A 14764-nucleotide genomic window follows, 5' to 3' on the forward strand; every position below is an offset into this window, starting at 1 on the left:
AGCCCTATGATTGAAACCAATGCCCAGGTCGGGAGACCTTTATTTCAGGTAATGCTCTTATGCCGGGAGGCTTTAGCATTTGATATTATGACCAGAGGTAAATAGTTAGGGACCGCCAAATGGGTTTTACCTTGACGTGGTATGGTGGCTTATCAATCTTATGATCATAATTTTGTAACTAAAAAAAAACCCTGTCTTGTGGACAGGGAATGTGCATTGATCAATCTCTCTTCTTTTTCTCTATGTCTGCGGTCATGTATTTTACCTCTGATGATATCTGTTTGGTGCAGTTTTTTGGGCTCATTGTTGAGCAAATTTCTCATATGTGACAAAGTGTGTCATTGTCCTTATGGGTTAGACACCACAATGGCAAGATGACAATAATAATAACACATGCATGTGTGTCATCACAGAATGTTGAGAATTTAGAATAAGCAAAGAAATGAATAAGAATATTCTTAGCAAAGTAAAGGGAACAACCACATCACTTTATACAATAAATATGTTTTGGGTACAAAACGAAATAGAAATATGGGGTTCTCACATCATACACAATGGCCCTCACATACATCCGATCCACGAGTCTCTCAAACAAATGCTCCATGCGTTATTTAATGTGCTGTAATATGATGAAAAGATACTCGGATTTCACAAATGAGTATAATTTGTCCATTTATTATGCTTTATGAAGTCTGTTAACATAAAAACCAGATGCATATTACAAAATGTATGTTATCTCTGTTGAGGGTATAACATTTCAAAATATATATATTAAGAAAAGAAAATCCTTTTCTGTCATAGATAATCCTTTATATAAAAGCAGTATATTTTCAGTCAAGAATCTTGTTACAATTATAAATACAAGATATACACAGCCTTTCTTTAAGGAAAAGTACGTTTCTTACAAATATCTACATATAAAACATTAAAAGCCGTGCTCAGTTAACAGCTGTCTTTTAATGAGTTATGTCTACACCAGAAAAATACGTCTGTCATTTTTTTTTTTCCTTTTTCAGAATTTTGCTCAATGAATAATGGCTTGGAGAGGAAAAATCAAATCCCAAATCATTTAACAAGAATAATATAGCACTGAAAATCGCTAACTTGCACTCGTGGAAGCCAGCAACTTGTGTCACTGCTTACCAGCTCTACTAGACAGAGAGATTCACTGAGCTGCAGTAGCACAACAGTTGGAGCACTGAAGTTGGCCTAAAGCCCAATCTATCACAATCGGCACAATCCTTTAAACAACATAATGAATAAATAATGTATGATATGTAGGCTATACTTTGTAACAGTATTAAGGCTGGGTTCTACTCAATGGACATTATTTACAATGTTTTTTGCACTGCAAGGAGAAATATAGAACATAAATAAATTAACTAAGTCCCTGCACAGTCTTGCAGTATGGCTGAATGTGCAGCCAAGTTAACGGAGTTGTCTACATTTGATTTAGCTTGTTTTAGTGAGTATTAAGTAACAGTAAGGTTAATACAGTCCTTCTAACAAGTGCACCCACAGGCACAGCATCAGTGGAGTGAATATCTATGAAAAATATGCATACTTTTCGTTTTCATGGCAGATTAGCTCACTGGCTGACGCCATACCTGTAAGTGCCCTTGTAAGAAAGAGAGGATGGGAGCATATCAGCTTTTCTCCATCTGCATTTCGACCCAGGTAGAGAAACAGCCCTGTGTGCCACTAGCCCAAAGCTAAACCTGTCAGCAATGGCTTGGGCCAGGGGTGAGCTACTTAGAAACTACTGTGGAAGACAAGATTGCTTTACAAGTGACAAGCATGAGCTGCTGGGATATGTTGCAGCATTAATGCCTTAATTAATGCCTGAATTCAAGCTAGCCTTCCAAGTATTTTGAGCTACTTTCTTGGGACATATAAAGAAAGCACTGTAACCATTTTCTTCCTACCCCTGTAAAGCACAAGTAATGCTGTGATCACACAAGACACTATAAAGAAAAAAGCTGAAATAAAGATTTAGGCTAATATTACACAGGGGCTGAAATTGGAGTGCTAAAATTGGTAGGACATGAATTGGCCTCTACATTATCCTGGCCGCAGCCAGAACCACTGTATTGGCCCAGGTGCAGGAACATGCAGAAGATTTCACCAGAACCAGGATAGGAGGCTAATGCCCACATAGGGGCTGATTCTCGGACTGTGTGTTTCAGAAGACCAATTTCAGATCCCCAAATGGCATTAGCCTTGAACTTGTCAAAGTATTTTCAATACCCATTGGTCTCCAAACGGCTTGTTAAATCCTTATGTAAATTATTTAACATCATAATAATAAAATGCTGTATCTATGTCAACCACAATGCCCTGAACACAGCAGCCCTTTTTAACCGACAAACTTTGCTTCTGTTCAGTAACCCATAAAAAGTAAACATGCGCCTAGTGCAGTTAGAATATTGAAAGTAAATATCTGACATGGTTGGAAGTATGGTACTTACGCAAATCTGCATCCATGTCAATAAAGAAAGATACAGTATGTTCTTAGAGCCCATGTATATTTTATCAGCTTGCTAGGCTGCTTTGCTTTATTCTAGCAGTAAATGGACTGCTGATGCAGGCAGGGAGTGCATTAGATTTCATTTATTTGGGTCAAACTGCTTTCTAATACTGAAGCAATCTTCTTTCTTTTCTCCACCTCTCCGATGACATTACACCATGATTATACATAGGAGAAACAAAAGCTGGTTTTAGGGTGTAGGTAGTGATCACCAACAGGCAGATATGCTGGTTGTAAGTCCAATGAATCAAACCAGTGCAGATCTTTACAGCAGCCCTATTCAAGTAAGGTTTTGGTTGTGGCTACAGACTCTACATTTCATCAAGTGCCATTCCCTGTCAATGAAATCCTACATGCACCCAGTCTGGCAGTCTTGCATGCGCACTAGGTAGTTTCAGAGTCATGCGCTATTCTGCTCATACGAATAGTCATTTTAACAAGTGAGGCTGATCAAAAGTGACAGCACGTGGATGGACGGTGTGCAAGGGGAGAAAGGAAAACTGGTGGATATGGGCTACTCTATACAAAGCTTTCTTTCCTAAATAGTGGCATCAACATTAATAAAAAATAACGGCTGCTTTGAGTAGAGCAAACTAAAATGTAAAATAAGCTGGATGTCTGAGGATTTTGGTTTAGAAATTCTTGCAGCTGTATCACAGGAATAGTTTCCTGCTGTTGAAGACATAGTTTCTCAAACTGAGCAGCAAGAAAGACAGAAAACTTAAACCCATCTTCCTCCTAAAAATCTGAATGCAGGCACTGAAAGGTATAGTCAACACCGGCTCATTATGCACATGGTACCTTTCTGAGACTGATATTCTGTCACTGCAACATCTAGTTTTCTTCCCCACGCAAAAATATAATGCAATGACATGGTTTGAGGTAGCAAAATAGACCAAACCAAGATTTAAATATTTTTTTTCAAATGTCAAACCATTAGCTGCTTGATCTACTGGAGATTTTGGCTACCCATGCAAGCTCCTATGCACCGCATTGGTAGTCAACTGGTATTTTATACAAGAATGAAGACAAAAATAATAGTCTCCATTAAAAAATGGATCCAGTTAAAAAAAAAAAAAAAAAACTTTTGCATTTCCTGTAACTGAGCCTGGTACATTCTTTTAGTTCACTTTATGCAACTTTTGAGAACAAGAAAAAAAAATAGACAGCTCACACACTGCTGTCCTGCAACAGGGGTTCTATATCCTCATCACTCCCACGACCGGGATTATTACTTTGAGTACTGCTAACTATGCTACTGTGCTTCTCTCCAATATTAGTTTTGGATGAATGGCTGCCGTGTTCAGGTATGAATAAGGCAACCAAGAAGGCGAGAAAAACAGCACACGCACCAAACAAGAATGGGGGACCAGGGATAACCGCAGTCTGTAAAATAAGGAACAAAAGTTTAATATACAGTGAGCTAAAATTAATTATATACATATATATATATATATATATATATATATATATATATATATATATATATATATATATATATATATATATATATATACACATACATATATATATATGTGTGTGTGTGTTTAAGCTATAGGTCTTAAGCAAAAACATAATCCTACCATAAAGATTCCTACTTACAGCATCAATTGCATCAATTGGATCCTTTGCAGTGGTTTTGTCTGTACTAGGCACTGGTACTATTCCACTAAGCTCAACGTGAAAGAGGAAAAAGACAAACCCATACAGCGCTGGACCCAGACCGTTGCATAGTCCTCGAATACCGGTTACCATGCCTTGAGCAACACCTGTATGGGAGAGGAACAAAACAGTGAATAGTGCATCATATTAAGTAATTGGCATCAAGCAGTAAGACTGGTAATTTTAAAGCCTGGTGAAAAACTTGATGTCTGTGCAAATTCCTTGCTCAAAGCAAGTTCTGCTGGCAATTTAAGATTTTATATTCAGCACTTTCATTTTTGTAGAGGCAACACACACGTATTACCGCTTATTCTTAAGGGGGTCCCTCACCACAAAACTGTCTCACATTACGAAAGAAAATGTGACATTGATTAAACCTAAAAAGTTACAGGTTTGGGGTTTGCTTATCCCGAAAACCCCAGCCCCCGAGCATTCTGGAAAACAGGTCTCATACCTGTATTTGTTATTGCTAACTAAAGCAATACCTGTCTGTTTACACACTGCGCACTAGTGGCTCTGACTTCTGAAACAATGAAACAGAAACAATCTCAATAACAAGAGAAACATTTTGGTACACTGTTCTTACTAGAGAACATAAAGAGATAAACAAACACTGCTTTCAATTGAAATTACATTTACAAACAAGTTGCTTAGAATAACATTTTATTCTCAGTGAGAGAAGCGTACATGCTTATAGAAACAAGTGATTGTATTCTATCTATATTATTTTCCCGGCTTTTGTTTTGACAGATAAATACTCTTTGGAAATGATAAAAAGCTTACCCAGACAAAGCACATTTTACCCTTTAACTAACCTTGTTGATCTGGTTCCGCATTACGTGAAATGAGGGCACTCACTGCAGGGAATGTGATACTTGACATTGCTGCAACAGCTCCAGCAGCCCACATCATCCTGCAAGACAAGGAGAAGCCTTTAACTATACTGTTGACAATATAATACATGAAAGAAAGTGCTCAGATCAATTGCTATACTTTAAAATGTGCTATATTTAAACTCATATATTTAAATACTTTAAAATGTGCTATATTTAAACTCATTATTTATAATGCAACATACATTTCCCAAAGGCACAGAGGTGCATGTCCTCTTTATAGACGAACTGTACATATACAATATCTTCATAGGACATTATTGCCAAAGTGCTAAATTAAATATTTACTTATTCATGAAATTTAAATTAATTGAAGAAGTTACCATCTTGTTTGGTACTTGACAGTGGAATAACTGTATACAGGTATTATATGGTTCCTGAAATGTAAGCTTACCCTTTTTGTAAAAGGCATACTTAATAAATATGAAATCCCTAAGATAAAATAAGACACTATCTGAAGTTAACAAATTATGTCCATATAGAGTACGTAGCATACCATGGTAGAAAAATTGCAGTTTCAAACAATTTAAATTAAATAAACCCAATAGGATTGTATTGCCATCAAAATGGATTCATTGTCCACTGATATGTCCAACAAAAGGGACATAGGGGGCTTCACTGTGCCCTGATTTCATTATCATTTTAAGAACCTGAAGTAGTATGTGACTTTAATTTTAGTTTCAAATATCACTGTTTGCCAGGATTGTAATAAATGTATAAAGAATGATGCTGCAAAGGCACATCAGAAATTTGAAGTGTTGTGAATAAATGAAGATGAGTAAAGATACTGCAAAAGTTAAACACAAGCTGCTCCCTATAAAGAGGGTGCACCTTATAGGTCAGTAAGTACAACTCATTTTTTCCAATTTCCCATTCACAAGTTTGTTTTTGTTTTTTTAAACAGAGTAGAAATTCTTACCATGGTTGTGAACCAAATCCATACCAGGCCAACTGGAACATTTGAAAACCTAGGCCAAGGAGTACAGTATTCTTATTTCCAATTGACCGCATTAGTATACTCAGCAGTACAGTCTGAAAAACAAAATGGATGAAAGTAAAATCAGTTTACTTAATTAAGATTCCTGATAAAATAAGGTTGGCCTTGTCTATAACAGATTACTGTCCATTTATTATGTTACATAGCAATTACTGCTATACTATTCAAAAATACTGTTTGTCTGTGTATTTAAAGGTGAAGAAAAGAAAAAAAAATCAATGAGCAAGGGGGTGCCAATAATAACTAGCCCGTGAGCCTATGTTCCTACACAGCTGCGCCCCCTCCCCCTGACCAGATTCCAGTGCACAATGCAGTAACCAGAAAGCAGATATGATGGTGTAAAATATGCTGGGTTCTTACTCAGCTGTGTAGTTGTCGGGAGGGAGGCTTGTGCAGGGCCTGATAGTGTGTAATTGGGTTTCATTCTCCTTTAAACATAACCAATGAAGAATTTTTAAAAATGAACACTATAATCCTGACAGCACAGAAACAAAGCCAAAGCAAATGTAAAAGTTGAGATGGCTTTCTTAGCACAGGGATGCTCTATCATAACAGTTCAATAGCAAAGAAATCAATATCTTGGCCTTCAGTTGTTGAAACAGAATGAGCTACTTAGTTAATTATCTAATACAGAAAAGGGCAATAAAAACATAATACTGACAAAAAAAACACACACACACATACCTGGGCTACAATGGAGAGAATTCCCACAACTGCAATGAATGCTGCAATACTACCTGGATTGAAGCCTATGATCTGCAAAAAAAAGGCATCTCAGCATTTTAGCCCATCATATAGAACAAAAATCTTTAGACTCAAGATTCTGGTCTTGGTAATATTTATTTTTATTCTCATTATATTCTATGCCTTTTGCAACATAAAGTTATCATAGATCAACTCTAAAGCAAAATGCATTTTGATCACATAGAATAAAGTAAACTAAAATCCAAAAACAAAAGTTTTGTTACAGCTAAATTCCCCACATGGTTGCCAGTGCGTTTGCACTGTAACAGTGCTCGATTTTCAATGTATAAAAAAAACATCTAGATCTTGCAATGTATATCGGCGTTTGCCTTCTCTTGAATTAGCATAGATGAGTTTTGAACCTATGCGACATCTCTTTAACTTCATCCATTAAATTAATCTGTGCTACTCTGCAGCATGACAGTGTAAAATTAGGTTTGTGCAGTAACCTGCTGGGTGCCAGGGTGAATAACTTAAGCTTATTTTAATGCAAAAGCTAAACCTGATTATTAAATAAAAACTATATTATAGACATGTTTACGCTTTGTTATATATTACATTATTATACATTTTCCTTCTTTCAGTCTATATTTAAATACCCACAGTTATTGAAAATATTGCAGTGTGTAGAATAATTAACTTTACTGCCAAATGTGTTTAATTCACTCACCTGCCTCAGATAGAGAAAAAAGCTGGAATACTGCCCTGCTTCTGGCAAGTAAGACAAGAACACGGTTATACAAATTAGAAGAACTGTAGTGTCTTTTCCAATTTTTTTCAGAGACTGAAAGAGACAAAGAAAAGAACTGCAATAAAGATAATGTACAAAAAGATAGTGGTGTTCAGAGTTACAAAGCAAAGACAACATTTGATATATATAGCAATGAATTTAGATAACGAGTTTCTTACAGCAAATGGGTCAGCTTGTTCCCACGAGAAAGGCGCTCCCCAAGTTGTTGGTTTTATTTTCTCATGTAGAGATTCTGGCACAGCTAACAAGATGAAACAGATATCTAAGAGGGCCACGACAGTGGCTAAAAGGACCACAAGGTTGTCACCGTAATATTCAGAGATGAAAGCCCCAATTGCTGGACTGGTTACTAAACTTGCTGCAAAGGTAGCAGATACCTTCAATAGCAAGAAGAGAAAAAATGTAATTTTTAGAAACATTTTTTTTTTTAATTTAAATAACTACATTTGTCACTGGACATTTCTGCCAGGGAGAAAAACGATACTGCAAGGTAACATATATCACATGCAGAATTAGGTTAAGAAGCAGGAGACATATAATCAGTCTAGTCCTGCCACCATGTACTCAATATTAACAAAGGGGCAAATCAAGTTATTCTCATTATTTCTCACCAGGCCATATGCAGTGCTCCTTTCATGCTCTTGAGTGATGTCTGCTACATAGGCGAAAATTACAGAGAAAGTAACAGAGAATGCACCAGATACAGAGATCATAGCAAAATACCACCTGAAAAGCAATGAAAAAAAAAAAAAAAGAGATAAATGCCAGCTGGAGTTAATTTGCACACTCACAAGATTAGTAAATATGCAGAATATATATGTTGGTCTGCAATATGAAAGCATAGGTATGATTTAGTGCCCAAATTCTTAAGCACCACAACAATTACAGCTTCAAAAGTGCTTGAAAATGTAGTCCAGCTGCAAAGGAGAACCAAATGCACACCTAAACTAGCCAAATAAATGATATCCAGGCTACAAATATTGTTATTTTTTATTACTGATCCTTCTATTCAGGATCTCTCCTATCCATATTCCAGTCTGTTATTCAAATCAATGCATGGTTGCTAGGGCAATTTGGACCCTAGTTACCAGATTGGTTAAGATGCAAATTGAAGTGCTTCTGAATAAAAATCTAAATAACTCAAAAACCTTCAATAATGAAATATGAAAACAAATTGCAAATTGTCTTAGAATATCACTCTACATCATACTGAATGTTATCTCAAATGTTAACCACCCCTTTAAAGGGATCCTGTCATCAGTTAATAGTGCTACTCCAGCAGAATTCTGCACTGAAATCCATTTCTCAAAAGAGCAAACAGATTTCAATTTTGAAATCTAATATAGGTCAAGACATTTTGTCAATTTCCCAGCTGCCCCTGGTCATGTGACTTGTGCCTGCACTTTAGGAGAGAAATGCTTTCTGGCAGGCTGCTGTTTTTCCTTCTCAATGTAACTGAATGTGTCTCAGTGGGACATGGGTTTTTACTATCGAGTGCTGTTCTTAGATCTATCCACAAAAATAGTAACAAATGGCACACTCACTTCAATGCTTCTGCTTCAATTCAAATCGTGTTCTTTTTATTTCGGTGAGATCAATAAGCAAACGTTTCGGGGTCAAGCCCCTTCATCAAGTGCTACTTACAAACAGTGTGATTGAAAACATTTATAGGGTAAGGTCTTGTATGACCACACCCCTTCGTGATTAAATAACATTGGTTACACCTTTGATGTCCATTAACATTGTGCTTGTGTATTCTTTGTTACATTTTCCACCATCAAAAGGATACAAAGTGCCTCTGCAATAAATAAATCCATAAATAGTGTAAAAAACTTCATACCGCAATCCTTCTTGTAGTGTACATTATATCGATATTTCTCTAGACTGTGGGATAAAATTTATAATATAAAATAAAACTTTCATATTATAAAAACATAAAATCACGTATTCTTAGTTACAATCAAAGGCTGGACATATATCAATAAAAACAAGAGTAGCTCAGTTCCTCATTTAATCCCATGGGTGTAAGGGTATTTAATCTTTCAATCCACAGGACCTCCTGTTGTAAAAGTAATCTATCCTTATTTCCACCCCGTCTCGGGAACTTCACAACCTGTAATACCTGCCATCTTAGTTGTTTACTGTTATGGCCAAAAGTTTTAAAGTGTCTGCTCACTGGAATGACATATTTCATCTTATCTAAATCACAATTATCAATTGCTCTCCTATGTTCCCCAATCCTTAACTTGATTTGTCTTTTTGTTTTCCCCACATATGCCTTACCACAGGGGCATTTAAGCATATAAATCACCCCTGTTGTGTTGCATGTAGCAAAATCTTTTAACTTAATTTCAAATCCTTTAGAGGGATGGTTTATTTTATTACCCTTTATTATGCTATTGCAACACTGGCAAGACAAACATGGGTATGTACCTTTCTGCGGTGCGCCAAAAAATGTTGGTTGGCGGTCGTCATTTTCTATCATATCCGTCTTAGTCAATTGGTCACCCAAATTTCTAGCCCGTTTATATGAAAATAAGGGTTTCTCCTTGAATAAATTCCCATATAGTTTATCTTTCCTCAAAATCTCCCAATGTCTATGGACAATTGTTTTAATTTTTTGGGAATGTAAATTATAATTTGAGACCAACGGTATTTTTTGAAATTTACGTGTTTTATTCTCTTTTGGGGCAACCAAAAGAAGGTTAGATCTATCTATACTCATAGCTCTCTCCATATTCTGTCTCAAATCCTTTTGCGGATAACCTCTCTCAATAAACCTTTTTTCCATTTCCAACATTCTTTTCTGACACACCTGATTATCTGAGACAATTCGTCTTATCCTAAGAAACTGACTATATGGGAGCCCTTTACTGACATTCCTTGGGTGAAAACTTGTACTCATCAACAAATTATTCCTATCCGTTTCTTTACGGAATAAATCTGTGCTTAAACCATTAGACTGTTTCATAACCAATACATCCAAAAAACTTATACTCTCTTCATCATAAGTTAATGTAAATTTAATTGTTGGATGTAATAAGTTGATTTTCTGACCCATTTCAATCAACTCTTCTTTGCTTCCATGCCACGTAAAAAATATGTCATCCACATATCTATAGTAATTCTTTATATTCACACTATAGGCTTGTTCAAAAAATACCATTATCTCAATAAATGAGACAAATATGTTGGCATAACTCGGGGCTACATTACTGCCCATACTCGTGCCTTGTTTTTGTAAAAAATAGGTCTTATCGAAACGAAAGTAATTTTTACTCAATACAAATCTTAAAAGTTCTATCAGAAAAATTACCAACTGTGTGTCATAACCATATTGATACAAAGCTTCCTCAATATACATAATTCCTTCGGCGTGTGGAATACTCGTGTATAGGGACTGAATATCCACTGTGCACAGGTAAGTACATGTCTCAAAATCAGATATTGTCGAGATTTTATTTAAAAAATCGGTTGTGTCTTTTAAGCAGGATTTTATCTCTTGCACCAAAGGTTGCAATTGTTTGTCTAAATAAATGCTTAATGGTTGCAGTACTGAATTAATGCTGGAAACAATCGGACGCCCGGGTGGTTTCTGTAAATTTTTATGAATCTTTGGCAAGAGATAAAACACTGGTGTCATGGGATGATCTGTTGTTAAAAAATCTTTTATGTTTTTGTCAATTACCCCGTTCCTATAGGCTTCCACAACGTAATTATCTATCTCTTTCTTTAATGAGAGGGTCGGGTCATTATCCAACTCTATATAATGCGTGTTGTCATTCAATTGTTTAAAAGCTTCCTCCATGTAATCTGCTTTATTCATTATGACCGTTGCCCCCCCCTTATCTGCCTTTTTGATAATTATCTCCTTATTATCTTTTAACTCACATAATGCCTTATGTTCCTCCTGTGTTAAATTATAATTTTTCTTAGGTAAACGTTTCCAATCTAATGCTTCTACATCTTGTAAAACCATTTGCATAAATACATTCAAATTCTCACTTGTAATGTCAGGATCAAACGTTACATTTCTTTTCTTAACAATGGGCAATGCAACTGCTATATCTTTCGAATCCTTGAAATGCATTTTCAATCTCAGAGTCCTAATGAATCGCATAAAGTCCACCTTAAAACGAAAAAAATCACCCTTGACTGCTGGCACATATCCAAGTCCCTTGTTAATTAAGGCAATTTGTACATTTGTAAGAGAAAAGTCAGAGATATTTACCACAAGATGTTCTGATATAGCTGGCTCTCCCTGGGATGTCAGTTCTTTTTCTTGGGCCGCGTGGTTCTTTTCATGGCTGGCGTTGCAAGCGCGTCTCTTACCTCTCCTGACTCTTTTCCGCGTTCTGGAGCCGAACCTGTAGAGATGTTCCCTGGGCCTCCGCCTAAAAAACGATCTCCGCGTTGTTCTTGCGCCTGGTTCCAATGCTCGTGGTTCCTTCTCCCTTGGCGTCGCTCCTCCGCCGAGTCCAGGCTGCTCTCTCCTGTGTCAGAGGTGACGTCACTTGCCTGATTCTCGCGTTGCTTCCTCTCACGTCTGGGCCAATAGCGCGTCTGTCTCTTCTCCAGGTGCCAGCTATATACTCGTCTCATGGAATAATCCTCCGTGTCTCTCTTGAACTTCCTCAATTTGGAACGCAACAACTCTGCCTGTAACGACTCGATGCTAGCATTCATTTTTGCAGTCAGGGTGACATATTCATTTTCAGCCAAACATGCCTTCAACTCTTCATTTACTTTAGTTATATCCTGTGTCACTTTCCTAATTTCTGGTTGCAGGTATTGTATTGTTAGAAAAATCAGATCCAAGCTTGCTTTATTCAGAATCTGCTGCCATTTTTCTAAATATTCAATATTATCCTTTAATAATGCCGGTTGATTTTTTATCCTCAGACCCCTAGGTATACGTTGTACTTTTGCATATTCAGTTAAAGTAGTACTATGCAATGTTAATGTCAATTGTTTCTTATTCAATTCTTCTAAACGTTGTTTCTTATCTGCAGGACTTTGTATACCTTGAAAATCCGAAGTGTGTAAAATGGCCGACTGCAGAATCCTGTCTCTTTCCTCATTTGTAAATGAATATGTATCAGCCTTTTCTTTTGTAAGTGAAGAGATCTCCTGGAATGACATCTTCCAAAGCAGAAAAAAAGAATTTGCAGCACAAAACCGTAGGTACAAAATGTCAATTTTTTCTTCCGCTAAACTTTTATTTTTCTTTTGTGTAAAAAAATAAAGAGGTGCTCAAATGTTAGCTCTGCTGCAATTAAAGAGCTTTTATCACATATCCACAAAAATAGTAACAAATGGCACACTCACTTCAATGCTTCTGCTTCAATTCAAATCGTGTTCTTTTTATTTCGGTGAGATCAATAAGCAAACGTTTCGGGGTCAAGCCCCTTCATCAAGTGCTACTTACAAACAGTGTGATTGAAAACATTTATAGGGTAAGGTCTTGTATGACCACACCCCTTCGTGATTAAATAACATTGGTTACACCTTTGATGTCCATTAACATTGTGCTTGTGTATTCTTTGTTACATTTTCCACCTTACCCTATAAATGTTTTCAATCACACTGTTTGTAAGTAGCACTTGATGAAGGGGCTTGACCCCGAAACGTTTGCTTATTGATCTCACCGAAATAAAAAGAACACGATTTGAATTGAAGCAGAAGCATTGAAGTGAGTGTGCCATTTGTTACTATTTTTGTGGATATGTGATAAAAGCTCTTTAATTGCAGCAGAGCTAACATTTGAGCACCTCTTTATTTTTTTACACAAAAGAAAAATAAAAGTTTAGCGGAAGAAAAAATTGACATTTTGTACCTACGGTTTTGTGCTGCAAATTCTTTTTTCTGCTTTGGAAGATGTCATTCCAGGAGATCTCTTCACTTACAAAAGAAAAGGCTGATACATATTCATTTACAAATGAGGAAAGAGACAGGATTCTGCAGTCGGCCATTTTACACACTTCGGATTTTCAAGGTATACAAAGTCCTGCAGATAAGAAACAACGTTTAGAAGAATTGAATAAGAAACAATTGACATTAACATTGCATAGTACTACTTTAACTGAATATGCAAAAGTACAACGTATACCTAGGGGTCTGAGGATAAAAAATCAACCGGCATTATTAAAGGATAATATTGAATATTTAGAAAAATGGCAGCAGATTCTGAATAAAGCAAGCTTGGATCTGATTTTTCTAACAATACAATACCTGCAACCAGAAATTAGGAAAGTGACACAGGATATAACTAAAGTAAATGAAGAGTTGAAGGCATGTTTGGCTGAAAATGAATATGTCACCCTGACTGCAAAAATGAATGCTAGCATCGAGTCGTTACAGGCAGAGTTGTTGCGTTCCAAATTGAGGAAGTTCAAGAGAGACACGGAGGATTATTCCATGAGACGAGTATATAGCTGGCACCTGGAGAAGAGACAGACGCGCTATTGGCCCAGACGTGAGAGGAAGCAACGCGAGAATCAGGCAAGTGACGTCACCTCTGACACAGGAGAGAGCAGCCTGGACTCGGCGGAGGAGCGACGCCAAGGGAGAAGGAACCACGAGCATTGGAACCAGGCGCAAGAACAACGCGGAGATCGTTTTTTAGGCGGAGGCCCAGGGAACATCTCTACAGGTTCGGCTCCAGAACGCGGAAAAGAGTCAGGAGAGGTAAGAGACGCGCTTGCAACGCCAGCCATGAAAAGAACCACGCGGCCCAAGAAAAAGAACTGACATCCCAGGGAGAGCCAGCTATATCAGAACATCTTGTGGTAAATATCTCTGACTTTTCTCTTACAAATGTACAAATTGCCTTAATTAACAAGGGACTTGGATATGTGCCAGCAGTCAAGGGTGATTTTTTTCGTTTTAAGGTGGACTTTATGCGATTCATTAGGACTCTGAGATTGAAAATGCATTTCAAGGATTCGAAAGATATAGCAGTTGCATTGCCCATTGTTAAGAAAAGAAATGTAACGTTTGATCCTGACATTACAAGTGAGAATTTGAATGTATTTATGCAAATGGTTTTACAAGATGTAGAAGCATTAGATTGGAAACGTTTACCTAAGAAAAATTATAATTTAACACAGGAGGAACATAAGGCATTATGTGAGTTAAAAGATAATAAGGAGATAATTATCAAAAAGGCAGATAAGGGGGGGGCAACGGTC

General features: G+C 36.8%; 1 protein-coding gene across 1 annotated transcript in view; it reads right to left on the minus strand.

The window, feature by feature from the left end:
- Positions 1 to 655: 655 nt before the first annotated feature.
- The window catches only part of mfsd14bl.S (major facilitator superfamily domain containing 14B like S homeolog), a 47964-nt gene continuing 33855 nt past the window's right edge, over positions 656 to 14764 (minus strand). The window contains exons 5-12 of the mRNA XM_018243879.2: positions 8186 to 8300; positions 7733 to 7951; positions 7494 to 7607; positions 6764 to 6835; positions 6002 to 6114; positions 5005 to 5102; positions 4130 to 4296; positions 656 to 3913 (exon numbers count right to left, since the gene is read on the minus strand). Of these exons, the coding sequence (XP_018099368.1) occupies positions 3698 to 3913; positions 4130 to 4296; positions 5005 to 5102; positions 6002 to 6114; positions 6764 to 6835; positions 7494 to 7607; positions 7733 to 7951; positions 8186 to 8300 (1114 nt within the window). The 3' untranslated portion in view covers positions 656 to 3697. The remainder of the gene's footprint in view (positions 3914 to 4129; positions 4297 to 5004; positions 5103 to 6001; positions 6115 to 6763; positions 6836 to 7493; positions 7608 to 7732; positions 7952 to 8185; positions 8301 to 14764) is intronic.

Source organism: Xenopus laevis, chromosome 1S, assembly GCF_017654675.1.
Source record: "Xenopus laevis strain J_2021 chromosome 1S, Xenopus_laevis_v10.1, whole genome shotgun sequence".
NCBI lineage: Eukaryota > Metazoa > Chordata > Amphibia > Anura > Pipidae > Xenopus > Xenopus laevis.